The sequence below is a fragment of the Orcinus orca genome, chromosome 6 (genome assembly GCF_937001465.1).
Source record: "Orcinus orca chromosome 6, mOrcOrc1.1, whole genome shotgun sequence".
Lineage (NCBI taxonomy): Eukaryota > Metazoa > Chordata > Mammalia > Artiodactyla > Delphinidae > Orcinus > Orcinus orca.
Genome location: NC_064564.1, coordinates 120,122,951 through 120,147,572, shown reverse-complemented (window position 1 = coordinate 120,147,572; position 24,622 = coordinate 120,122,951). Strand labels below are relative to the sequence as shown.

General features: G+C 60.3%; 2 protein-coding genes across 6 annotated transcripts; one reads left to right on the top strand and one right to left on the bottom strand.

The window, feature by feature from the left end:
* Positions 1 to 536: 536 nt before the first annotated feature.
* DPP7 (dipeptidyl peptidase 7) lies at positions 537 to 11,216 on the top strand. Of its 3 annotated transcripts, XM_049711227.1 has the most exons (14): positions 537 to 692; positions 6,342 to 6,593; positions 6,664 to 6,777; positions 6,863 to 7,002; positions 7,085 to 7,248; positions 7,474 to 7,609; positions 7,689 to 7,770; positions 7,866 to 8,032; positions 8,219 to 8,279; positions 8,699 to 8,817; positions 8,913 to 9,069; positions 9,211 to 9,275; positions 9,602 to 9,672; positions 9,797 to 11,216. In XM_049711227.1, exons 2-14 carry the CDS (start codon positions 6,512 to 6,514, stop codon positions 9,975 to 9,977), a joined length of 1,539 nt encoding a protein of 512 aa, XP_049567184.1. In that variant the 5' UTR covers positions 537 to 692; positions 6,342 to 6,511; the 3' UTR covers positions 9,978 to 11,216. The 3 variants fall into 3 exon arrangements, with proteins under 3 accessions (XP_049567184.1, XP_033271130.1, XP_004285075.1); XM_033415239.2 differs by lacking the exon at positions 9,211 to 9,275; XM_004285027.4 differs by lacking the exon at positions 537 to 692 and having other exon boundaries at positions 6,159 to 6,593.
* Positions 11,203 to 23,456, bottom strand: MAN1B1 (mannosidase alpha class 1B member 1). Of its 3 annotated transcripts, none has more exons than XM_033415224.2 (13): positions 23,200 to 23,456; positions 22,706 to 22,814; positions 21,890 to 22,005; positions 20,095 to 20,249; positions 19,713 to 19,822; positions 18,496 to 18,681; positions 17,622 to 17,770; positions 17,062 to 17,202; positions 14,867 to 15,057; positions 14,066 to 14,186; positions 13,324 to 13,521; positions 13,117 to 13,238; positions 11,203 to 12,476 (listed from the first exon to the last, which is right to left on the bottom strand). In XM_033415224.2, the coding sequence occupies exons 1-13, from the start codon at positions 23,308 to 23,310 to the stop codon at positions 12,233 to 12,235; spliced, it is 1,953 nt and encodes a 650-aa protein (XP_033271115.1). In that variant the 5' UTR covers positions 23,311 to 23,456; the 3' UTR covers positions 11,203 to 12,232. The 3 variants fall into 3 exon arrangements, with proteins under 3 accessions (XP_033271115.1, XP_012394188.1, XP_012394189.1); XM_012538734.3 differs by having other exon boundaries at positions 17,062 to 17,250; positions 23,200 to 23,455; XM_012538735.3 differs by having other exon boundaries at positions 13,107 to 13,238; positions 17,062 to 17,250; positions 23,200 to 23,453.
* Between the last annotated feature and the right edge of the window lie 1,166 nt (positions 23,457 to 24,622).

The window sequence follows — 24,622 nt, the reverse complement described above, 5'->3', positions numbered from 1 at the left end:
CGCACGCGCGCTGCGCCCGCGAAGGCTGGTCGCTGACTGCCGCGCGAAAGACGCGTGGGGGCGTCAGGCCCGCCGAGCGCCCCGCATCTCCGGGCGCCCGGCCTCCTGACGCCGCCAGCGCCCGCTCGCTTTCACGGGTCCGCGGCCCGCCCCGCCGGGGGCGCCTGGGCGCTGACTCTGAGCCCGGGCCGGAGCCCGGACGGCGGCTGCTGGCGGCACTGCTGGTGCTGGCGGGTGAGCGTCCGGCGGCGCTGGGCCCGAGTCTTGGCGTGGGACAGCCGGGCCGCGACAGCCTCCCCGGGACGGGACGCCCGGGACCCAGCCTCGGACACGGGCATCTGAGACCGTGAGGAGAGACGAGGCGGGGCGCTCCCACTCCCGCTGAGCGCAGGACCCCAGTCAGGCTCGCCGCCCCCCTCCGCCGGCGTCTGGTCTAGAGCAAGCCCCTCCCCGACCCCCGACCAGAGCTCCGCTCCCCGAACGGTTTCTTCCCGGCATCCTCCTCCCGAGACCCCCCGCCCCCAAGTCCCCGCAGTGCCTGGAGTAAGGACCCCACATTGCTAACCACAGTTGTCTGTGGTGGGCTTTGGCACAAGGACCCTGGACTGGGACCCTGGGCTCGGTAACGGTGGGCCCATCTGAGGCCCCTGTGCCTCTGTCTGTCCGAGGAGCCACCTGTCCTTGAATGGGAAGTAAGTTCACGCTGAACTCTGGTATTTCATTGACACCCTCAGCATTGAGTGTGTGTGTGTTTCTGGGAATAACTCCGTCAGTGGGGTTTTGGTTATCTGATTAGATTTGTATTTTAATTAGGTGGAATTTCTTCTCCTGGCCGCTGACATCTGCTCCCTAGTGCTTTGTCTGCTTTCTCATGTCTTCAGTCGTCTGTCCTTCCTTAAGCTGGCCTCTTGAGCTAAGACATTCAGAAGGTTTCTTCTCAAACCCATTTCCTTTGATAAACTGCCCCGTCACCATTTAAAACTTTATAAGGACTTCTTCCTCTGATTCGGGTGTATGTGTCCCAAATGCTGATTTTGTCTTACTTCTGCCTAGAATCAGGTTTTTGTCCAGCCACTGATAGGAGACCAAAGGAGGAAAAAACAAAACAATTAATATGATCTTCCTTACCTTCATTCTGTAATTTCTCTCATGGTCTCATAAAAATTAAGGAAAAACAAAACTCTTATGCGTTTTCCCCAGACAGACCCTGCAAGAGGTCCCTTCTGGTTCTTAAGTTTCTTTCACATCTCTGCTCCCGAACTTAAGTTGTGAACATTGAACTTGACCTCACTTCAATAAATGTGCCTGCTGGGGGTTTCCCTGGTGGCTCAGTGGTTAAGAATCTGCCTGCCACTGCAGGGGACACGGGTTCAAGCCCTGGTCCAGGAAGATCCCACATGCCACGGAGCAACTAAGCCCATGCACCCCAACTACTGAGTCTGTGCTGTAGAGCCTGCGAGCCACAACTGCTGAAACCTGTGCGCCTAGAGCCCGTGCTCCACAACAAGAGAAGCCTGCGGACCGCAACGAAGAGTAGCTCCCACTCGCTGCAACTAGAGAAAGCCCACGCGCAGCAACAAAGACCCAACACGGCCAAAAATAAATAAATAAATTTAAAAAATAAAGTGATGGAAAAATTGTCAACCAAGAATTCTATATCCAGCAAAACTGACCTTCAAAAATGTGGGAGAATTTAAGGCATTCACAGATAAACAATAGCTGAGGGAGTTCATCGCCACCAGACCTGGCCTACGGGAAATGCTCAAGGTAGCCCTTCAGATTTAAATGAAAGGATGTTAGTACCTCAAAGCCATAGGGAGAAATAAAGATCTGTGGTAAAGGCAAAACCATGGGCAAGTATAAGAACCAGTATTACTGTATTTTGGGTTATGACTCCACTTTTTATTTACTACATGATTTGGAAAACAAATGCATAAACAACAATTACAAATTCATGTAATTGTGCACACAGTGTACAAACACGTAATTTGCAATGACAACATAAAGCAGATGGAACTGTTTAGAAGCATAGTGTATGTGATTGAGTGAAGTTGTCCACCTCAAGTACGCTGTTATAAATTTAGGATGTTAAGTGCAGTCTCCCTGGTAAGCAAAGAAAATATCTAGAAGATATACACAAAAAAATCCACAAGAAAGCTACTAGAGATAATAAATTCAGGAAAGCTGCAGGGTACTAGATCAACAAAATCAGTTATGTTTCTACGCACCTGCAATGAACAATTCAAAAGGAAATTAAGAAAGCAATTCCATTTAAAATAGCATCTAAAAGAATAAAATAATTAGAAATGAATTTAACCAAGGGGGTGATTTAATTGTACACTGAAAACCATAAAACATTGTTGACATAAATTAAAGAAAACCTAAATAATTGGAAAGATGTCCTTTGTTCACGGGTAGAAAGATTTTTTTTTTTTTTTTTCTGGCTGCACCACGCGGCTTATACTTAGTTCCCTGACCAGGGATTGACCTACGGCCCCAGCAGTGAAAGCACCGAGTCCTAACCACTGGACCACCAGAAAAGTCCCAGGAAGACTTAATTCTAAGATGTCAGTACTACCCAAAGTGATGTACAGGTTCAATGCAATCCCTATCAAAATTCCAGCAGTGTTTTTTTTCTTTTTTTTTTTTTTGCAGAAATTTTATGTCAATCCTCAAATTCATATGGAATTGCAAGGGGGGCCCTGAATAGCCAAAATAATCTTGGAAAAGAACAACGTTAGATGACGCACATTTCCCAATTTCAAAACTTCCTACAAACGCACAGTGTTCAAAACAGTGTGGTGTTGTCATAAGGATAGACATAGACCAATGGAACACAAGTAAGGCTCTAGAAATAAACTCATATATCTATGGCCAATTGATTTCTGCAAGGGCAGTAAGTCTATTTAATACGGGAAATAATTTGTCTTCAGCAAATGATTCTGAGAAAATTAGATTTCCACATGAAGTTGGACCCCTACGTCACACCATATACAAAAAGTTAACTCAAAGTGAATCAATGACCTAAATATAAGAGCTAAAACCACAAAACCCCTAGAAAAAAACATACAGGTTAATCTTCATAACCTTGGGTTTGACAGCGGATTCTTAGATGAAACTCCAAAAGCACAAGCAACAACAGACACATGTTGGATGTCATCGAAGTAAAAATGTTTGTGCACCAAAGGACACTATCGAGAGTACAAAGGCAGCCCACAGAATGGGAGAAAACATTTTCAAACTACAAATCTGATAAGGGTTTAATAACCAGAATATACTTTTTAAAACTTCTAAAACTCAACAACAAAAACAAAAACTCTTGAAACTCAACAAAACCACAAAAACCCAAATTAACAAAAAACTAAAACTCAACAAAATGAAGAATGAAAACACCTTTTATAATGTCAAAAGGGTACATTATATGTTATGTATAATTTAACACACACACACACACACACACATGAACGTGGGCATAACTGCAGGTGCCGCGTGGGTCAGAGCTGAGAGCACTGGGACCTGCTTGGGGACACCCCTTGCCCATGCAAGACATTTCTCCAAAGAAGATTTATAAATGTTCAATAAGTACATGAAAAGATACTCAATGTCACTAATCATGAAAATGCAAATCAAAATCTGAATGAGAGACCACTTACACTCATGGGATGCTACTATTAAACAGAAAACAAGTGTTGGCAAGGATGTGGAGAAATTGGAACCTTTGTGCACTGCTGGTTGAAATGTAAAATGATGCAGATGCTGTGGAAAACATATGGAGGTTCCTCAAAAAATGAAACATAAAATTACCATATGATCCTGCAATCCCACTTCTGGGTATACCCCCCAAAAAATTGAAAGCAAGGTCTTGAAGAGATATTTGTATATCCAGGTTCACAGCAGCATTTTAAACAATAGCCAAGAGTTGGAAACAACCCAGGTGTCCACTGATGGGTGAATGGATATGCATAATGTGGTCCATCCATACAATGAAATATTATTTACCTTTAAAAAGGAAGGAAAGCCTGACACATGCTGTGACACAGATAAGCCTTGAAGACATTATGCTCAGTGAAATAAAGCCAGACAAAAAGATAAACTCTGTATGATTCCACTTACATGAGGCATCTAGGACAGGCAAATTCATAGAGACCGGACAACAGAGGTCACGCCGGGGGGGAGGGGGAATTGGGAGTTGTTGTTTAATGAGTGAATGGTTTCTGTTTGGAAAAATGAACTCGTTTTAGAAATAATGATGATGCATTAAAGCCAGTGCATTTAGGGACTTTCCCTAGTGGTTCAGTGGTTAAGACTCTGAGCTCCCAATGCAGGGGGCCCAGGTTCTATCCCTAGTCAGAGAACTAGGTCCCACATGCTGCAACTAAAGATCCCACAGGCTGCAACTAAGACCCAGCGCAGCCAAATAAGTAAGTAAGTAAGTAAGTAAAAGATTATTTGTGTTTTGGGGGGGGAAAAAGCCAATGCATTTAAACGTGGTTGAAAGTGTATAACTTAATGGGCCAGAGCTGAGAGCCCTGGGACCTACTTTGGTACCTCCCATCCATCCCCCCTCCCCACCCTTGGTTCCTGGCAGCTTTGAGGTCTGAAAAGGGCAGAGTAGGTTGTGATGAGGGACTGGGCCTGGCTCCCCAAATCTGTCAGCTGTGGAGGGGGAATCAGGCCCCAGCTTTGTCCCCAAAGTCAGTGGCCCCGGGCAGTTGGGGGAAGGGCCCTGGACCCCTAGGCATACCCGAGTGTTCAGGGTCACCAGGTGTGGCAGGACAGTCTCAGAGGGAATCAGAATGCACCTCTCTGGGCCTTTTCAGTTCCACCCCAGGCATGGAGGAGCTGCCTGGAGGGTTGGGAGGGGGGAACGTGGTGGGTCTGTGGTGGGGGTGTTGGGATAAGGCCCCTGAGCTGATAGAAGAAGAGATGCAAGTGAGAGCAGCCTGGGGAGGGGCTGCCATCCAGGGGAAGGGGCTGTGAGTCCTTGTGTCTTGTCCTTGCCCCCACCCTGAAGAGGCCGTTGGGGGCCTTCAAGTGTAGCTCTCTCAACACAGGACAGGAATCCCTAGGTGCGGGGATGGGGACCCAGGAACAGGGACACGGGAACATGGGAACCTGGGCACACAGGGACACGGAAAAGGGGGCATGGGGACACAAGGACGGGGGCACGGGGGTGGGCACACAGGGATGGGGACACGGGGCCGTGGGGGACATGGAGTCACAGGGATGGTGCCACAGGGACGGGGACATAGGGACATGGGGACACGGGGACACGGGGGTGGGGACATGGGAAAGTGAGGAACACAGGGACATAGGGATAGGGACATGGGGACGGGGACACAGGGACATGGGGATGGGGCTGTGGGATGATTGTGGTGTGGCACTGGGTGACCTCAGGGTGACTACACCCATAGGGTGGTGTCATGTGATGGACAGTCATTGTCACCATGCTGACTGCCATTGCAACAGTCCTGGGACTGTGTGAGGGGAAGCCAATGGGCCAGCTGGCCCGGTTTCCCGGCTGTGGCCAGAGCCCAGGACCCCAGCCTAGCCTGGGCCGTCCCAGCACCAGACAGTCCAGGCCTGGGCAGAGCCTGGGGGTCGAGCTGGCCGGGGACAGTCTTGGGAGTGGGAACGGGTGGCTCCCCTTCCCTCTGCTGCCTGGCTCACTGCCCACGTCCCCAGCAGGACTGTGGTCAGCACGGCCCCACCTGTGCTGAGCGGGCCGCCCAGCTTGGCCTGTCTGGCCCCTTACCGGGCCCTGGACTGGCACCGGGGGAGAGGTGGCCCTTCCGTCCTCTGGGTACTGTGGAGCCAGTGAGGGGGCTGGCCTGATGGGGAGGGGAGGGGGTCCCAGATCCCAGGCTTGGCCTCCTAGCCTTCTCCACCCCCACCAGCTGCCCAAACTCCTGCCTGGGCTCCGAGGCCCCCGCTCGCCCGCCCCCTGCCCAGCCACACGGGCCCTCACTGTTGCTCGGACAGGACAGGCTCTTCTTCCACGGCGCCCGACCCTCTTCGACGGAGCCCCCACCCCCATCCTCCTAAGGCTCCCTCTCTCCCTCTCAGGGCTCGTTCTGAGCAGCTGCTCAGGAGGCGGCCTTCCAACCCTGCCCTTGACGGTGACCCTCCCCTGGGGCTGCCCGCTGGGGGGCCCGACCCAGGACAACGCCGTGCGGCCGGGAGGCGGCTGGGCAGCGGGGCAGGCACTTCCGCCCGGTGCGTGTGTGGCACGGCGCCCGGCCCTCAGCAGTGGCCGCTAGAGGACGGGTGACTGGCCAGGCACGTCCCCCGCCCCAGCACCGGGCCCTCGAGCCCTCTGCCCACTTCCTGTGCCCCCACAGCGACCATCTTCACGGTGACACAGGAGCGCCAGAAGCTTGAGGACCCGGAAGCTGGCCGCCGGCAGGACACGGCAGAGCTGCTCACAGCCCCGCCCAGGCCGTCACGTGAGGGCGTCCTGCCGGTCACGTGACCCCGCCCACCTGACCCGGAGCCGGCGGGCAAAGTGAACATGAGCTCCGCGGCCCAGGCGGCCCCGACGTGGGCCCTGGCCCTGGTGCTGGCCCTGCAGCTGCGCAGCCTGGAGGCCGGGGGTGAGTGCCGGCCCGCGGGCCCCCCACCCGGCACCCCCAGGTCCCCCCCGCTGAGCGCTGTGCCCTCCAGCCCACAGAGCCACGGACCCTGACTTTCAGGAGGCCTACTTCGAGCAGCTCCTGGACCATTTCAACTTCGAGAGGTTTGGGAACAAGACCTTCCGCCAGCGGTTCCTGCTGTCAGGTGAGGTCGCCTTGGGGACAGTTCCTGCTGTCGGGTGAGGACGGGCACCCCACGCCTCACCCGCCCCCTTGCCTCCATCCGACAGAGAAGTTCTGGAAGAGGGGCGAGGGGCCAATATTCTTCTACACGGGCAACGAGGGGGACGTGTGGTCCTTCGCCAACAACTCGGGGTTCATCCTGGAGCTGGCGGCGCAGCAGGGGGCCCTGGTCGTCTTTGCCGAGCACGTGGGTACCGGCTGGGGCTGGGGGTGGGAGTGGGGGCCAGACGGGGGCGCGGGGTCAGTGACCCCTGGTCTCCTGCCCACAGCGGTACTACGGAAAGTCTCTCCCGTTCGGTGAGCGGTCCAGGTGCCGCGGGTACACGGAGCTGCTGACGGTGGAGCAGGCCCTGGCCGACTACGCGGGGCTGCTCCGGGCGCTTCGGCAGGAACTTGGGGCCCAGGACGCCCCCGCCATCGCCTTTGGCGGGAGGTGCGTCCTCGTCTCCTTTCTCTCCCGGAACAAATGCAAGCCTGGCCCCGGCCAGAATTTCTGTGGGTCTTAGAAGTTTGGGGTCCTTTGGAGGCATGGGGTGGGGGGCTCTGAGAAAGGAGAGAGGAGGCTGGTGTCGTCGCGGAGGCGCACTGGGGCCGGCGGGAGCGGGCTGCTGCAGGGTGGCGTGGGGAGCCACCCAGCTAACCCTGCGCCCCTGCCCAGCTATGGGGGGATGCTCAGCGCCTACATGAGGATAAAGTACCCCCACCTCGTGGCGGGGGCACTGGCAGCCAGCGCACCTGTCGTCTCGGTGGCAGGCCTCGGTGACCCCTACCAGTTCTTTCGCGACGTCTCAGCAGTAAGTGAAGCCTCCGGCCCCCGACCCCTCCCCCAAGCAGCCCAGGCTGCGAGTGCAGCCACACCCTTCCTTCCTCCAGGATTTTGAGGGCCAGAGTCCCAAGTGTGCCCAGGCCGTGCGGGACGCCTTCCGGCAGATCAAGGACTTGTTCCTACAGGGAGGTGAGGAGGCCGCCCCCTGCCTCCCTGCCCCCCATTCCCCCTCCCCCACATGTGCCTGAAAGCTCCAGAGACCCTTGTCCTGCTCCTCCTGGCAGCCTATGACACGGTCAGCCAAGAGTTCGGCACCTGCTGGCCACTCTCTGGCCCAGGGGACCTGACCCAACTCTTCGGGTTTGCCCGGAATGCCTTCACCCTGCTGGCCATGATGGACTACCCGTACCCTACCGACTTCGTGGGACACCTTCCTGCCAACCCCGTCAAGGCGAGGCACCCACCCCTGGCTGGCGGGAGCCCGGGGAGGGCAGTGTCCTGTGGATAGGGAAGGGCCCGGCTGCCCTGGGGTGGTCAGAGCTGGCCAGCCCCAGGACCTTGCACCCACTCTGGGACCTGGGACTAGGGAAGGTCTCGAGGGGGGTGGCCGGCTGAGGGGCTCTGCTGGCACCCACAGGTTGGCTGCGACCAGCTGCTGAGCGAGAGCCAGAGGATCAAGGGGCTCCGATCGTTGGCCGGTGCGTCTGCCCACCTGCCTGGGCTGGTGTCAAGCGTGAGGGGCCCAGTGTTGGCAGGGGAGCGGGTGGGCTGAGGAGTGGGCGGGCGGCAATGAGGGCCGTACGGGGGCGGGGAGCGCAGAAGCCTGCACTTGGTCCCTGGGGCAGGAAGTGGCCATCCCCCTCATGGCCCAGCCTGGAGAGCGCGAACCCAAGGGCCTTCTGGGAGGTCCCTAGTGCAAAGGGCAGCACACCCCACCTCGGCCCACCCTGCTGGGAGGGAGAACATCAAGGTGGGCTGCCCAGCTGCCCTCAGCAGATAGTACAGATCCACTCCTCACTGGGCCCATAGGACCCCAGAGCCCCTGACACCTGCTCGACCCGTCTAAAGGGGCAGGGTGGGTGTCCAGGCACCCAGCCCCAGTACCCCTCTCCCCCAGGCCTGGTGTACAACTCCTCGGGCACGGAGCCCTGCTATGACATCTACCTGCAGTACCAGGTCTGTGCCGACCCCACGGGCTGCGGCTTGGGCCCTGATGCCAAGGCCTGGGACTACCAGGTATGTGGGAGCTGGGGGCCTGGGACTGCCAGGTATGGGGTGCTACATGTGGTGTCCTGGTCCCCTGGCCTGATGGTGGTGTGGGTGTCCCGCAGGCCTGCACTGAGATCAACCTGACGTTTTCCAGCAACAATGTGTCGGACATCTTCCCTGACCTGCCCTTCACTGAAGCCCTGCGCCAGCAGTACTGCCTGGACACGTGGGGCGTGTGGCCCCGGCAGGACTGGCTGCAGACCAGCTTTGGGGGAGGCGGTGAGGCTCAAGACAGGGTTGGGGGCGGCATCCTTCCCCCTGCACTGAGCTGCCTCTGTTTCCCACACTCCCTAGCCCCTGGGTCACAGACTTGGGGGGGGCCCACCCGGTCCCCACCACTGCTTGCTCTGTCCGTTTCAGACCTCACGGCTGCCAGCAACATCATCTTCTCCAACGGTGACCTGGACCCCTGGGCCGGGGGAGGGGTGAGTCAGGCCAGGAAGTCCCTGCCCTGTGTGGGTCCCGGCACTCTTGGCTCTGCACCTCCTTGGTTTTTGTTCCAATCTCCCTTCTTCCCTCCTCTCCCTTTGTTGGTTCTTTTCCTACTTCTTATGGCGGCCTGGCTTCTGACTCATTCGTCTTCACCTTTCATTTCTAATGGGACCGTTCAGGTCTATGCAGTCACCTCAAACTACTGCTTTAACTGCACGCCACAGGCTGGGACATGCAGCCTCCCAGCAGGTTGTGCTGCGAGGCTGAGGCCGAGAGCACAGTCTGCACCCCTGACACGGATGCTCCTTCAATGATACAGATTCAGAGCAACCTGAGCATGTCAGTCCTCGCCGTCACCATCCACGGGGGAGCGCATCACCTGGACCTCAGGTGTGGTCCTGCCTGGGGAGGGGGTGCAGTACCTGGCCTGGGCCGATGGGTGGACGTGGGCTAGGGTGGTGTGAGGCTCGGGGCCTGCCAGCCCTGCTGAGTGCCCCCCACGCCTGCTCCTCAGAGCGTCCCACCCAGAAGACCCCGCATCTGTCGTGGAGGCGCGCAGGCTAGAGGCCACCCTCATCGGCAAGTGGGTCGAGGCAGCGAGGCATGAGCAGCGGCTGCGGCTGGCACAGCACAGGGGCTCCGAGGCTGAGGGGTGCTCCCCCAGCAGGACCAGGGAGGACTTGCTGGGAGCCTGAGGCGAGTAAGCGGGGGAGGAGCCCTGGCCCGACATCCTGAACCTGGAGCTTGGCCAGGGTGGGCAGGGCCTTGCCCGAGGGAGAGGCCGGACAAACACTGGTGGCCTGTCAGGCATGTCCTGTCCCACGTCCTGTCCTGTCTTGAGGCCCTGGACACAGTGAACACACTTATACCACCTCCTAAACTCCGCTGATAAATAAAGCAGAGTCCTCAGCTCCCATCTGTGCCTTGGGTGACGGGGGATACCGGCCTTTCCTGCGGTGGCCAATCCACACCACCACGAGAGGCCACCCCGGTGATCCTCCACCTCCCTTCTCAGCTGTCCTCTTCATCCTCTTCGTCCCCAACCACTGCAGTGTCCGTCTGGGGAGCCCTGCAGCCCCCAAGTCCCCCTGCTTGGGGCCAGGCCTGGGCGGGGCCGGGGGGCAGTCTGCCTCACTCAGCGGACTCAGGCCCCACCGTGTGGGAACCCTGCTGTCCCGAGTCCCACACCCACCGCTGCCCAAGAGGCTCCCGCGCTGGGGTATGGGGGGCGGGGGTGGCGACAGGGGGCATCACGTGCCCCCCCAGCTGGGGAGGTCGTGCCAGGCAGGCAGCCACAGCCGTGAGAGGCAGGGCAAGAGGCCGACTGAGACACGGGCCCCGCACACCTGCCGGGCACCCGCCGGGCACGGAGCCTGCAGGGCCCGTGGGCAAGTGGAGGGCGGCAGCCCTGCCTGAGGGGGAGCGCACAAGGTGCGAGCGGAGGAGGGGCCACAGCAACAGGCCAGGCCCTGGCTGACCCTGGGTCCGGCGCCTGTGCAGAGGCTTCTAGGGGTAAGAACGAAGTCTCCTCACGTTCAACACAAAGAAGGGGCTGGCCTGTCCTGCAGGGCCACCAGGGCCTGGGAGCTAGGGCCAGCCGAGGCCCAGGATCCTGGCTTCTCTCTGGAAAGCTACCCCGGGGTCAGTCCTAAGGCGTGGATGCAGCCGGCTGACGAAGAGGAGTGAGGGCTTCCGTGGTGGTGCAGTGGTTAGGAATTCGCCTGCCAATGCAGGGGACACGGGTTCGAGCCCTGGTCCGGGAAGATCCCACATGCCGCAGAGCAACTACTGAGCCTGCACTCTAGAGCCCACGAGCCACAACTACTGAAGCCCGCACACCTAGAACCCGTGCTCCGCAACAAGAGAAGCCACCGCGATGAGAAGCCTGCGCACCGCAACGAAGACCCAATGCAGCCAAAATTAAATAAAATAAATTTATTTTTTAAAAAAAGGAATGAAATAGGTTGACCAGGCACCCTGAGAAGGAGCCCCAGGCGCGGACACCCCACACGCCAGGGAAGCGGGCAGAGCAGGTAGGGCCCGCCATGCTTACTGGTGCCGGCAACCGTCACAGGCATATTCTCACCCTGGGCACCACTGTGGCCAGCACCTGCCCTGGGAAGCTGACGCTCCCAAATCTCCCCCCCCGGGGGCAGGGGCACAGCTGACCTCTGGACACGTCAGACCTGACCCAAACACTGCCCCTGCCGCCCCTCCCCGTTTCACAGTTGCGATTCCGGAAACAAAGACACAGCAGGTGCCAGTTAGAACAAATGTACTTTTATCTCCACTGGAAAGTCCATCCATCAGGGCTGGCCTGGGAGCCAGTGAACTTGCCGGCCCAGCCCCGCCCAGCCCCTGCAAGGGCAAGGGGAGGATCCCTGAGTCCCACGTGTAAACAGCACAGCCAGCCAGGGGCCCAGATCCCCATGAGGCCACGGATGCCCCCTGAGACCCCCGGGTTGGGGCGTGTTCACAGGCTGTGAGGCCTCGAGGCTGAGCTGCACCCAGGCTGTCCCCGCAGCACCTGTCTCTGATCTCGTCATGGGCTCTGGGGACCCAGTGTGGCCCAGGACCCCTAGGAAGCCCTGCACGGCCAGCAGGAGGGCATTCGGGTTTCAGGAATGTAGTCACGACTTCATTTTCTCAGGAAGAAGGAAGAGGCTCCCCGGGTGGACGGGACCTCCCTGAATCACAGCACTGATTTATTCCTACTTGTTCCTAACGGTGTCCCGACGAGAACCAGGCAAGGAGCCCAGACCCGTGGCAGAGCACCAGAAGCCCAGCGGCCACCCCAAGCAGCTATGAGGCCCCGAAACGTCCTGGCCCAGCTGCCGCTGGCCTCGGTCATCAGCCCGGCCTGGAGCACTTCCAGCCGGCTGGGAGGACACTGCACAGCCAAGGTCAGGGCCATGGTCTTGCCCACAGGCACGCTCCATGACAGGACTCATCAGTCCCCCGGGCAGCACCCACTCGGGAGCCGTCCCGCCCTAGGAGGGGGCCCAGATGGGCAGGGGGTGAGCCTCCGTGTTGAACACGTAAGTGTCCAGGCTGAGCAGGTCTGGGTCGTCGGAGAAGAGCAGGTACAGGTACTTGAGCGTCTCCCCCAGAAAGAAGCTCTCCATCTTGTCCCTGGGCTGGGGATTGCGCGGGTCCTGGACGTTGCTGATGGAAGAGTAGCCGCCCGAGGGGACCTGCACGAGAGCCAAGGCCACGGCGTCACGACGCAGGCTCAGCCCTTTGAAGGGCTGCAGGCTAGAGGCCCCCCAGGGCAGGGTCTGGGGCGGTGAGGACACCAAGGCCCACAAGGGGACTGGCCGCCCCGGAGGTCAGCCGTGGTTCCTCCAGGGACCCCCTGGGGGATGCCAGCAGCCTGCAAGTGACCAGATGGAAAGTGCGACCTCCAGAACCTGTACAGGTCTTGCAAAAGCCCGGAGGTCACCCGAGGGGTGTACAACCCAGCACCTCACGTGCCACGGGGCAAAGACCAGGTCTCAGCTCTGCTGGGCTGCGCACTGGGCCCTGTGCAGGGCGAGACCCTCTCTGAGCCATGGCCCCGGCTGCACGATGGGCGGCTGGGCCTGAGCACAGCGGGGGTGGTGGCGGTCACGGCACCCGTCCTGGGGAGCAGCGGCCGAGACACAGACGACCCAGGAGGGACACGCCCTGTGCACCTCGGGCCGCTGCAGGGACCCGCCCCACCCAGGCTGGCCCCCCGAGACAGGGAGGAGGGATGCCCTGGCCCCCTGGGCCCTCCCCCACCCAGTCCAGCGGCAGGCGACGGCGAGGAGCTGGGGATGAGACCCAGGGGCGGGCGGCCTCACCCTCGCGTACGCGTTGAAGCTGCGGAGGATCTCCCAGCCCCAGTCCTGGTACTTGCGCTGGCCCGTGAGGCGGTACAGGTAGAACAGGCTCTCCACCGTCTCGGGCCGCAGCAGGTTGTGTCTGTCGGCGGCCTGGGGAGGAATGCGGGCTCAGGATGAGCCTCGCCACGCCCCTGCCCTGGCGCCCCTGAGCCGCACCGGCCCCAGCGTGGCTCACCTTGACCTGCACGTCCTTATGGGACCTCTGGGGGTGCAGGTTGAAGTGCACGATTTCGGGGCTCAGCCCCGTCTCCATCTGACGGTTCATCTGGTAGCAGGTGTCCATGAGCGCCTGGGCCAGCTCCATGTGGTCGGTGGGCAGGCCGTGGTGGGCGCCCAGAGCTAGCGTCCCCGGCAGGAAGCACACCAGGTGGTCCTGGAATCAGAGGGTCACCTCACCACCATGGACCTGCGGCCTCACGGGTTCCACACGGGTCCAGCGTTATCAGGCCTCCCGTGTTCCCAGGAGCCAACAGGCCTGAGTGCCGGCAGGGCTCCAACAGGGGACTGAACTGCAGGCCACACACCGGGGCCCCACATGCACAGGGCAGAAGCTGCTAGAAGGACCACCACCTCCCGGGGAGCACATGCTGAGCCGGGTCTCCCTCACCTCTTGCCCCAAACGGCCGATGGAACACCAGCTGCAGGAGGGCAGGGGAAGGGGGGCTGGGGGCAGGGGTCCCCTGGAGCACGGGAGGCGGGGCTTGGAGCAGGGGAGGGGCCCTGGCACCACACAGACCTCAGCTCCCCCTGTCATGGGACAGCCCAGGCTGCGCAGCCCACGTCCACTCGGGACGGCTCACACTCCGCGGCCAGAATCGCATGGTTCCCTCCGACGTCCGGAGTCTCAGAGCCATCCGATGTCAAGGACAGAGGGCGGAGCCCCAAGACCCCACTTGGCCGCGTCAGCCCAGGCTCACCATCTTGGCGCTGAAGCGGCCGTGGGCGAGCTCCCCCACGAAGGTCAGCTGGCTGGGTTCAGACCTGTGCAGCAGGTGCTTTCTGATGCCCTCCACGGCTTCGAGGTAGTCTTCCAGTAGCCTGTGCAGACCAGCGGGGCCCGTGTTCCGGGAAAGGGCACGACCCTGAGCGCCCGTCCCCATTCTCGCGGCTGCCCTGTCTGGGGTGGTGCCCCGCCAGTCTCCGCGTGGAGGCCCGCGTCAGCCCCGTGGGCTTCTGCCCCCGCCCCTCACCAGGGCCCGTGCCTCCCAACCAGCCCCAAGGGGCCACCAGAGACCAGTCTCTGCCGAGCCCCTGGCCCCGACGCGCTCACCCCGGTTCTCTGAACCAGCCCACGGGCTCCCCAGTGGGTGACACCCTCGTTTCACCCGTGGGTGATGGCCTGGAGCTGCCCCTGCCCCTGATTCTGGGTCACTGTCACCCCTGGGCCTGAGACTTGAGGGTTAATCTCTATTTTCCAACCTTGACAAGGAGCTACGGCTGCTCCCCAGGAAGCGTGCATTTTCAGGGTCAGGGCACTAAGCTCGAGGAGGCCCAGGTGGCCCCAGTCGTCTGCCACGGGAGCGGACGCCAGAGGGGCGGCCACAGGCCCGAGGAAGACCCCGGCTGCCCGGCACTGACGAGCCGTGGACCCCAGCGGCCAGCCGGGCCCTGGCTCTGCACACAGGCTGTGAGGAGAACCCCACCCCGCGGAGGGGCCCGGCCCCAGCTGGCGCGGCTGCCAGTTCCCACAACCCTGAGAGCTGAGAAACGGGCCTCACTGTGTCTCCTTCTTCCCACCCTGGATCCACTGCTTCAGCAGGTACTCGTAGTAGCTGTCGGCCCTGGCGCCCAGGGTGAACACGCCCAGGTGGGTGAACAGCCCGCTGTTGGTGTTGATGAACATGGGCACCAGCCCGTCCTTCTTCCCGCGCAGGGAGTGCACGCGCCTGGTCACCTCCTCCACGGCCTCCTGGGGCACAGGAGGGCAGTGCAGTGAGCAGGGCGGGCTGCGCTCCCTGGATGCTGTCGCCCCGACGGGCCTGACCACAGGGCTGACCCCGCCCTCGCCACGGTTCTCAGCCCCCACCCTTGGGGGACATCTTAGGAGCAAGTGGCCACCGTAGCACGTGTATGCGTCCTGACAACATGCACACGACCCCTTCAGTCCACCGATGGGCAAGGGACCTGATGACTCACTTATACACGAAGATACACAGCAGCCCAACACACAAACTCAGAAAACAAACCACTGACTGTCAGAAAAGTTGCTCCAGCGAGACACAGTCACACACCCACGAAGAGGTACAAGTATGGCTGGACAACACACGAGGACGTCTGTGCAGGACGGGACCCGACAGGAGCCGTGTTGTCAAGATCCCCAGTGGGACACAGGCCAGAGCTCAGCAGGTGACCGTCCAGACACGCGGTCAGCCCACACGAGGAAGCCTGTCTGCGCTTGGAAAGGAAGGGTTCTGACCAGTCCTGCAACTTGAGGACACCGTGCTCACTCAGCGCCCAGACTGCAGTCACTGCAGGAGGGACACGAACTGACCAGAATGGGGCCCATGCCAGAGCCCAGCCCTGTGCGGCTGCCAAGGGGGGTCGGCAAACAGTGCTGGGTTCAATCTGGGTGAGGGAATTGTTCTGGAATTACATAACGATGACGGTCACAGACATGTGAGTACACGCAATGTACACAGAAGACAGGATTTCTCGATATATAAACTAAATCTCAATTAAAAGCAAAAGGGAAGGCATCCCTGGTGGAGCAGTGGTTGAGAGTCCGCCTGCCGGGCTTCCCTGGTGGCGCAGTGGTTGATGCAGGGGACACGGGTTCGTGCCCTGGTCCGGGAAGATCCCACATGAAGCAGAGCGGCTGGGCCCGTGAGCCATGGCTGCCGAGCCTGCGCTCCGCAACGGGAGAGGCCACAACAGTGAGAGGCCCGCATACCGCCAAAAAAAAAAAAAGAATCCGCCTGCCAATGCAGGGGACACGGGTTCGAGCCCTGGTCCGGGAAATCCCACATGGCAGCGGAGCAACTAAGCCCGTGTGCCACACCTACTGAGTCTGTGCTCTAGAGCCCACAAGCCACAACTGCTGAGCCCTGCAGCCACAACTACTGAAGCCTGCATGCCTAGAACCCATGCTCTGCAACAGGAGAAGCCACCACAATAAGAAGCCCACGCACTGCTACGAAGACCCAACGCAACCAAAAATAATTAATTAATTAAAAAAATAAAACAAATAAAATGCCATCCTTTAAAAAAAAAGGAGAGAGAGAAAAAAAGCTGAACGAATAGAGGCAACCTTAGAGGAAGGCCCACAAGCAGAGACATCGTCCACAGGAGGGGCCCTGCCTAAGGTGGTGAGCAGACACTGTTAGAGGCAATAACACACAGAGAGCCAAGAACAAAACCCACAAGTCAGCCCTCCGTTCCACGTGCACCTGCTGGTCCCACCACACAGCAGGAGCCATGCCAGCAACACCGCTCCAGCCGCCCGCCCAGGACAGACATGTGCATGGGCACAGTCCAGGTGCCACAGCTGGGACGACCACGGTGTCATCTGCACTGAACTGGCTACAAAACCCGGTGACTCCACACATCCCACGGCAGCAGCCACGACAGAGCCGGCCGCCCTCGCTGGCTCAGAAGAGTCCCGGACAACAGTAGGTGGACCCGGGGCCACGCACAGCGCCACACGACAAGACGTCCACTGCCAGGACCCTCAGGACACAGGACTGCACGGGGGTTGGGCCAGGCAGAGGACTCACCCTCCAGTCAATGCCTTTCATGCCTGCACCTCTGATATCACGAGATAATGGGATTCACCAGGAAAAACGTGGGACAAAACCAAAAACTCACTGGTCTCTGGCCCCAGGATCAATGACCACACAGACCTGCACCTGCCCCACTGAAGCAGAGACGGCCCCGCTGCAAACCCACTCCAGCTGGAAGCACAGCCCCTCGGTACCTGAAATTTCTTAACTCCCGTGAGACGAGAGAGCTCTCGGAACTCCAGCTGAATGCTTGTCACCTCGGCCACCGTGCTGTCAGAGGTCCAACGCGGTGGGTGGGCAACTCCAGTGCCGATGTTTACGTCGGAGTACGGGATCTTAGAGGGTGTTTGGAACGCAGGCATTAACCGATTTCCAAAGTCCTCCTGATACACAACACAGCGACGAGTCAATGATCCCTGTTCCAGAGCGGCCTGTCTCCATGGCATGACACTAACCTGTCACCCGTTTCCATCTAATCCAGTGGAGAGTTGAGTTTGCTGGCTTCATGTGGCCCCACCCCTGAAGAGCTGCACAAACCGAGCTGGACTCAACCAGCTCTGAATGACCACGCCTGCGGGCAGCGGGGCCACTTCAGCCACGCACGTGCACGGAAGCAGACTCGAGCGCGCAGAGGGGAGCGCAGACTGCGAACAACGCCTCCCCGCCCTGATCCCACGAGCAAAGGACCGACTGTGCGGCACTCGAGACCCCAGGGCCCCCAGGACGTGAGCCGCCCTGGTGCCGGGACACTCACGGCCTTTTCCAGAAAGAGGACATCCCCGGACAAGTGGAAGGCGCTCAGGAGACCCCCCAGGATACGGATGGTGCTCTCAAACAGGTTGACGTCCACGTTTTTCTGAAATAATAACTTCTGGGACACCCACTTCCTGGCTTCTTCAAATTCTATCACGTGAAACAGCAGAGATACAGGAACAAATTAACAGTCCAAGCGTTTCCCTGACTGCTCCCTCTGGGGCCACATGCATCCCCTGCAGGGTTTCAACATCACTTCCTAGTGCAAGAGGGTACCCTGAAGGCTTCCAATCCCGCAAAAAAAATCGAGCCAGTGTGCAGCTGGGGGAAGGCCATGCAGCACGAGGTCAAGTGCGCGACAATCACAGCCACGCTACAAAGGACCACGAGGGTGAGTGAGTGGCAGGCGGTCTTCAGCCCAATCAGAAAACTTAAAGCAGGTGTTTAAAATGCCAGTTTAGAAACACCTAGAGACACACCATCCCAACTTAGCCCCATCTGCGCGGCACAGGAGGACATTAGGGAGAGATTCGGGGCGCTGGCGGCTCCGTCAGATCACGTGTCACCTCCCACCACCGGGCCCCGCCTGACTGCAACAGAAACACGGGCTGGGAACGCCCCTGGAAGCCCACCTACAGCCTCACTCAGCTCTGGGCAGGGGGCGCAGGGGACACTTGGCCTGAGCATCCCCAGGCCGCCTGGACGTGAGGGGACAAAGGAACTGCCCACGGCCAGCACGGCCACCCTGGCGCCCAGGACGAGGGGAGGCACAGCCCAGCGGGACACGGCGCGTGGACACCTTCCAGGCCAGGCTCGCTCGGGCCCGAGGGTCACGCACGAGAGCTCGGCCCCCCAAGCTAGGGATGAGCAGATACCTTTCTTCAGACCCAAAATCCACATGGTGTCCAGGGCGTCGATCAGCGTGAGGCCGAGGCCGAACCACTCGCTGAAGGACTTGGACACGGGCTTCAGCTCGTCGTGGCCCCAGGCGAACTTGCGGTATCCGGCCCACGCGTGGCGGAAAGCGGCGACCACAGCCTTCTGGCGCTCGTTCTGCGAGGCTGCGAGGAGGGAAGCGGGGCGTGGGCGCCCGGACAGAGCTGTCCTGCAGCCCCTCGGCGAGGGAGGCAGACGCGGGGCACCGTGGGCTGCAGTGAAGGTCTGAGCAAGACCCGCTGCCTGGCCCGGGCCCATCCGCCTCCACCAGAGCCCGGCGGGGACCACCCTCCGGGGGGCAGTGAACACTCGCAGAGCAAAGGATCGGAGGCCGCGGGACCACTACGGCTGCGATGTGCAGTCTGGTTTGGGGACATCAAACGTGACAGGCGCTGGTGACCCGGACAAAAATACCTTGTCTGGCGGTGCTGCGTCCTGCCCGATCAGCTGCGGACACTTCCAACGGGGACGAAACGGGGAGCAGAACCACCAAGGCCACCCCGACACTCCCCAGGGCGCCTTCGGGGCGCGTCCAGAGGCTGCTTCCCGCCACACGCGGGGGGACCACGTGCACACACGTGGCTACCGCGCAGGGGAACACGTGTGTCCACAGCTTCGCCACATGTCCCGTCAGTGTCGACACCCACGGCTCTGCCGTCCATTTCTAACCCCACACGGTCGCCCCGTGTCCCCACGTGCATGGCCACGAGTCCCCACTCCGGGCTCTCTTGTCCTCCCTGGGGGCTCCAGCACCGAGAGCAGAGGGTCCCAGTGGGGACCCAGACTCAGTTCTCCTGTCCATGGAATGGGAACAGGACAGACTGACCCCTCAAGGGGCGACATGAGGACCGCAGCACCCAAGGCCCCTGGCTGCCCGGACACACGCAGGAAACGAGCCTCCCGCACACACGTTCCTGTGCGGCTGCAGCGCCGGACACGGGACGACAGCCGCCAAGGAGCCCCACATCGTCTGCAAAGCTCTAAGGGGTGCCAGATGCTGAGACCCGTGCGTCCTTGCACCTGGGTGTCCAAGGCTGAGCAGCGCTTGTTGGGACGGCAGGAGCCCCCCGCCGCCCCGCCGCTCTTGTGCGTGTCCGCACGCCCCCTCCCTCAGAGTGCCCAGGGGAGGCCCGAGAGGGCGCAGGCGGGACCTTACCTGGACTGTTCCTCATCCTGAGGGCCTGCGGGGAAGGCCTGGGGGCGGCCTCTGCCTTTCTCGGAGGGAGCTGGGGGCCCTGCTCCGGTTCGGTCCCTGTGCCCCTCCAGCTGCAGTGGGAGTAGAGAGAGAGCTCAGGGCAGGGGCAGAGGTGCTGAGGCCCCGCGGTCGAGGTCGAGGTCGAGGTCGAGGTCGCAGCCGAGCTGGGCTCAGGCTGGGCCTCCACGCCCTCCCACCCCCCACGGGACACACACTGTCTGCGAGGAACAGAAACCAGAAGGTGCACTATGCGTCAGGCTGCTTCTCTCTTTTCCAGGAAAAGAAACACCACAGAGACCGCCTGACGGCCTCTGCGTCCCCATTCAGTCCAGCTCTGCTGTACCTGACGCGGCTCCCCTGCGCGTCGTCTTCCCAGCGAGCCTCGCCGGCTGCCTCTGCCCTCCTCTGGGCCTCGTCCTGCCTCCTGTCCTTGGCGTCTCCATCGGGGGCTCTAATCTGCAGGTTGGGTGGTCCCCGTCGGAAATGCCTCGGAGGCTTCTGGACAGACACAAGCAGAGACAAGAGTCACTCGTGAAATGATTCAATCGTCCATCTGGGACGCTGCCCCCGTCTGACCCGGCCCCGTGCAGGGAGCACTGTGGACTGGCGGAGCAGCTGCAATTTCCCAGAGGAAATTGTTTTCATTTTTCATATGGCGGGCAGCTCTGGGAGGAGCCCCTTACTCGCCAGCTCCTGGCCCTGACTACCCGGCTGGAGGCTCTGCCAACGGGCGAGTGCCACCCTGGACAGCGGGTTAAGCCGCTGGCAGGGACGTTTCCGGGTGTCAGACCCTGAGGGTAGCAGGGCTGGCAGGGTGAGAGCCAGCACGGCCCCATGGATGGAGCCGCAGACACCGTCGCAGGCCCGTGCCCGGACTCCCCAGCTTCATCCTCGGAAGGGCGTGGCAGAGGTGGCCAGTCAGTGACAGAGCGCTGCGGGGAGGGCAGCGCCCCTCCTGGCTCCCAGCCAGCCCTGACCAGTGTGCATGATGGCAACCCCTCCAGGATGTGAGGACGCTGAGTTGTGAATGGAGAAGACTCTGCTTTTCAGCATCCGTGGAAACCTTGCTGGCAGATCCCGGAAAGCATTCTCCTTCCAGGGATTCAAACCCCACCCAGCTGGGCCCCCCTGGTCAAGAGCGCGGGTGTGGCCGAAACAAGGATGCATCCTTGCTCAAACAGGTCCTGGGGACGAGGGCTGGTGTCTGAGCGGGAGAGGAGGTCCGAGCGGCCCCAGGACTTGTGCCAGGGGAGACACGGGTGTTCAGCCCCTCACGTCCAGCCCCTCCTAGACACCAGAGACGGGGTCATGGACGCTGAAGTGGGGAAACGTGCCGCATTCTGCTTTCACAGGACCGTGAAGGTCAGTAGGCAGAAGAGCAGCCACAGAAGCGGCAGAAAGAATGCTCGTGGCTCCGGAGGAGAAATTCCCTCTTCTACCCACAGACCCTCCAGTGAGACACGGGGAGAACGGCTGCCTGTGTCTCCCCGGGGCAGCCCTGCAGGGGTGTGAGGCCAGCACCTGTCCCAGGATCCTCTCCCTGGGGGGCCCTCGGCGCACCCGCAGTGCAGGGTGTCCCCAGGTGCAGAGCGCCCTGGGTTCTCCAAGGCCATCCCCCCCAGAGCCACCGCCCTTTGCAGGGGACTTTCCCTGGCTCTCTGGCTACCCAGACTGCCCTCTAGTCTCCACGTCCTCCCCCCGCTCCACCTCCCCCACCCCGGAAGGCGCCCCAGGGCTAGGCCTCGCCCCTACTTCCCCTTTTCTGGACAGCAGGCACCACGCACCTGCACACTCCCAAACCTCTCTCCCAGGCCCCGACTGACGCTCGGGCAGGTCCAGAGCGGAGTGCCCACCTGCGTGTCCCCCGCCAGTAGCTCCCAGAGAAAAGGGATGGGTCTCACACCTACCAAGGATCCGGCACAGCAGATGCACAAAGAAGACGAGGGACAGAATGGCCCTCTTCCTTTGCCCCGTCTCCTTCATCCAACCAGCCCAGAGCAAGGAGTGTGAGGTTAAAACCTCAAACAAATGGTAAGAAACCGAACCCTTCCCAGACTGTCTGAAACAGCACGTACTGTCTCGAAATGCTTCTGGCACGGGCCCGGGTCACAACTCCATGTACAGTTTATTCAAAGTACCTGAGGTGACGCCCCCGCGAAGGTTTCCGGGTTCTCAGCTGCTCTCCGAGGAGCTGGCAAGACGGGTGGATTTGCGGGTCTCATCTTCGGCCCTTCTGCCGACCTGCTGCCCACGGCTAAACAAGAGAATCTACTTTATCTCAAATTTGCCACAAAGCCTGGAGAACAGTCAACGTGCACTCGAGACAGCATCCACACAGCTATGACTCCGTGTAAAAGGACGCGGCGGGACCTCCGGAGAGGGCCGTTCAAGCAATTCAAGAATGGCCAAAGGGAATCAAGCCTTTTCCAAAGCACCTGGCCGTTTCTGTCCTTATCCCCACCCACATCCCCGTTGCTCTGCCTTTGTGATTTCCGTTTCGGGAAGGCCACAAGGTGGCACACGGGCCATTTACTGGAGCAAACCTACAGCAGCTCTGTAGCCCTCCTCCTCAAAGAAGCCACCCTAGAGCAATTCGGAAGGGACCCTGCACCTCCTCACTGGCACCCTGCCTGGCCCTTCCCAGCTCCCGGTAGCGCGTGTGAGGAATCCACGCGACGCGTTCAGACTCAGCATTCAGCCTCAGGACCTGAATCTCACTGTGAGACAGAGACGGTGAGATGCTGGTTCTCACAGCAGACATCTGGGGAACAGTCACACAACCTCAAATTAACAGCCACCTCCTAGCCGAGGCTTGGGAACACTCTAGGCTTCTCTGTTTCGACTTCCTGCCACTGTGTCGAGTCTATGCCTCCTGCAGCTGCGAGAGCCGCTGCTGCCGCTTAGTCCGACCTCAGGAACCCCCACGGATCCCAGCGGAATCGTGGAGCTGGTACCTTTCCACTCGTCGGCCACACTGATGTAGGACAGGAGGCCGCAGAGCATCAGGCACGCCAGCAGGAAGAGGACCACGTTCCGCTGTAACCGCGACAGCTGCTTCCATTTCTGAGAGAGACAGACAATGACACTTTTTACTGACAAGAGCACAGCTGGAAATCTCTCCCACCGTGACACACTCCGTGGGGGCGACGAGGAATTCCGGAGCCCAGCGTGGGCTCTGCTGCTTTTGAACCGGAGGAAGCTGCCTCTCGGCAGGGGCCGCAGGCTGGGGTGATCCTGCTGCAGACGACACACCGCGCGGGCCCGCGTTCGAGGAGAATGCAAACCCACGCGGAGACCGTTTCTGGCTGCCACGGGGACAGCGGGGAAAGAGCGGCAGCCCGCGCGTGCTGGCTCAGGCTCCGCCGGCCTCGCCTCGGCCCTGCAGCCCGAGACCCCGGGAGCCGCGTTCGTGCGCTCGCCCCGGGGAGGCCCCCAGGCCGCCCCTCACCCGCCAGAACGAGCGCCGCCTCAGGCCCTGGCCGCCGTCGTAGCTCCGGCCGGGGCTCAGCGTCACCGAGATGAAGTCCCGACGCGGCGGCAGCGGCGGCGGCGGATACATGACAGCGGCAGCGGGCCGGGGAGCTTCGCCCTCTGGCGTCGTCAAGAGGCCCGGCTCCGAGCTAGGCAGTAAGGCCGGCAGGTCCGACGCCGGTAGGCGGCCATCGCGGCGCCGTCGACTCCCCGCCCATCGCTCTGAGCCAATGCGCCTTTGCCGCGCCCTCGGAGTCCCATTGCGCCTGCGCCCGCCGTCGCTGCTCCTGCGTGCGGGCTTACATCCCACGGCGCGCCTCCGTGCGTGCGCGGTGACGTCACGCCCACCCTGCTCGCTCCTGCGCACATCTCGCTGGTGGGGCTGTGCAGCCGGTGGGGTTTCCGCTCGAGCCGGTTCCCCTGGGATTTCCCTGTCATTGCGGCCCCGCGCGGCTTCCCCAGGGCCCGTGGGCCGTGGGATGGGCCGGGCCTTCTCGGGCTGGCGCTGACACCGGGCAGGTGTGCCACCGCTCCGCCATGTCGGCGGGGTGCCTCTGCGCCCCAGACCCCAGATCTCGACCCCGCCCTCCCCCACCAGGTGGATTTGATCCGGGTGCCTGCCCCAGAGCCTGGAGGGGCTGGAGCCTGGCGGGGCCGCGGTCAGCGAGAGGACTGGGGGCCCGTTGCACAGTAAGAGGCTCTGGGAGTTTTCATCCATGGACCTATCAACCTTAAAAATAGCTGGCTATTTTATCAGCAAAATGAGTTTATTCAGGAATGGCAGAGGAATCGCAGTTAAGGGTGTGCAAATATAGCCTGTAATAGCCATGTCCAGAGACCAGGGAAAGCAATAGTACTTTACAGAGAAAAAAGGGCAGTTGGGAAGCGCTGCTTTGTATGAAAGTCCATTGGAGGTGGGGCTTACTGTTAGGTTTGGGGAAGTTCAGAATGCCATGAAGGCTACCTGGATCCTACTGCGTCCTTGTTCCGAGATCCGGTGACCTAAAGAGCGATCCTGAGTTCGAGCAACTGCAGTGTTTCCTTGGAGGCTTTAATGCTCCTTTGAAACCAAAAGTTTTAGCAGTTGGATGATGTCTTCCTGTGAAGAGGTTTGAGGAGGCGAGCAGACCAGATAGTCATCCACATACTGTAATAAAGTAGAGCCTGCAGGAAACAGCATCCGCATCAGCCTTTAAGCCTGGGAAAAGGAGGAAGGAATTTCAGTGAAACCTTGGGGCATTCATGTCCAGATGTATTGTCCTTCCCAAGTGAAGGCTGAAAAGGTCTCAGCTAGCCTTATCAGCTGGAATTCAGACACACCTCGTTTTATTGTACTTTGATTTATTGCACTTTGCGGATCTTGTGTTTTTTTCAAATTTAAGGTTTGTGGCAACCCTACA

What these genes read in the sequence shown, in the direction of transcription:
- DPP7 (XM_049711227.1), top strand. Translation starts at nt 6,512, where the DNA reads ATGAGCTCCGCGGCCCAGGCGGCCCCGACGTGGGCCCTGGCCCTGGTG. An exon ending in GGGGCTCCGATCGTTGGCCG is followed by an intron (nt 8,280 to 8,698) that starts GTGCGTCTGCCC and finishes CCTCTCCCCCAG; the next exon opens with GCCTGGTGTACAACTCCTCG. An exon ending in ACCCCTGGGCCGGGGGAGGG is followed by an intron (nt 9,276 to 9,601) that starts GTGAGTCAGGCC and finishes TCAATGATACAG; the next exon opens with ATTCAGAGCAACCTGAGCAT.
- MAN1B1 (XM_012538734.3), bottom strand. Translation starts at nt 23,310, where the DNA reads ATGTATCCGCCGCCGCCGCTGCCGCCGCGTCGGGACTTCATCTCGGTG. An exon ending in GGTGGGAAGAAGGAGACACA is followed by an intron (nt 14,187 to 14,866) that starts GTGAGGCCCGTT and finishes TGGTCTGCACAG; the next exon opens with GCTACTGGAAGACTACCTCG. An exon ending in GCCGCTTCAGCGCCAAGATG is followed by an intron (nt 13,522 to 14,065) that starts GTGAGCCTGGGC and finishes CTCTGATTCCAG; the next exon opens with GACCACCTGGTGTGCTTCCT.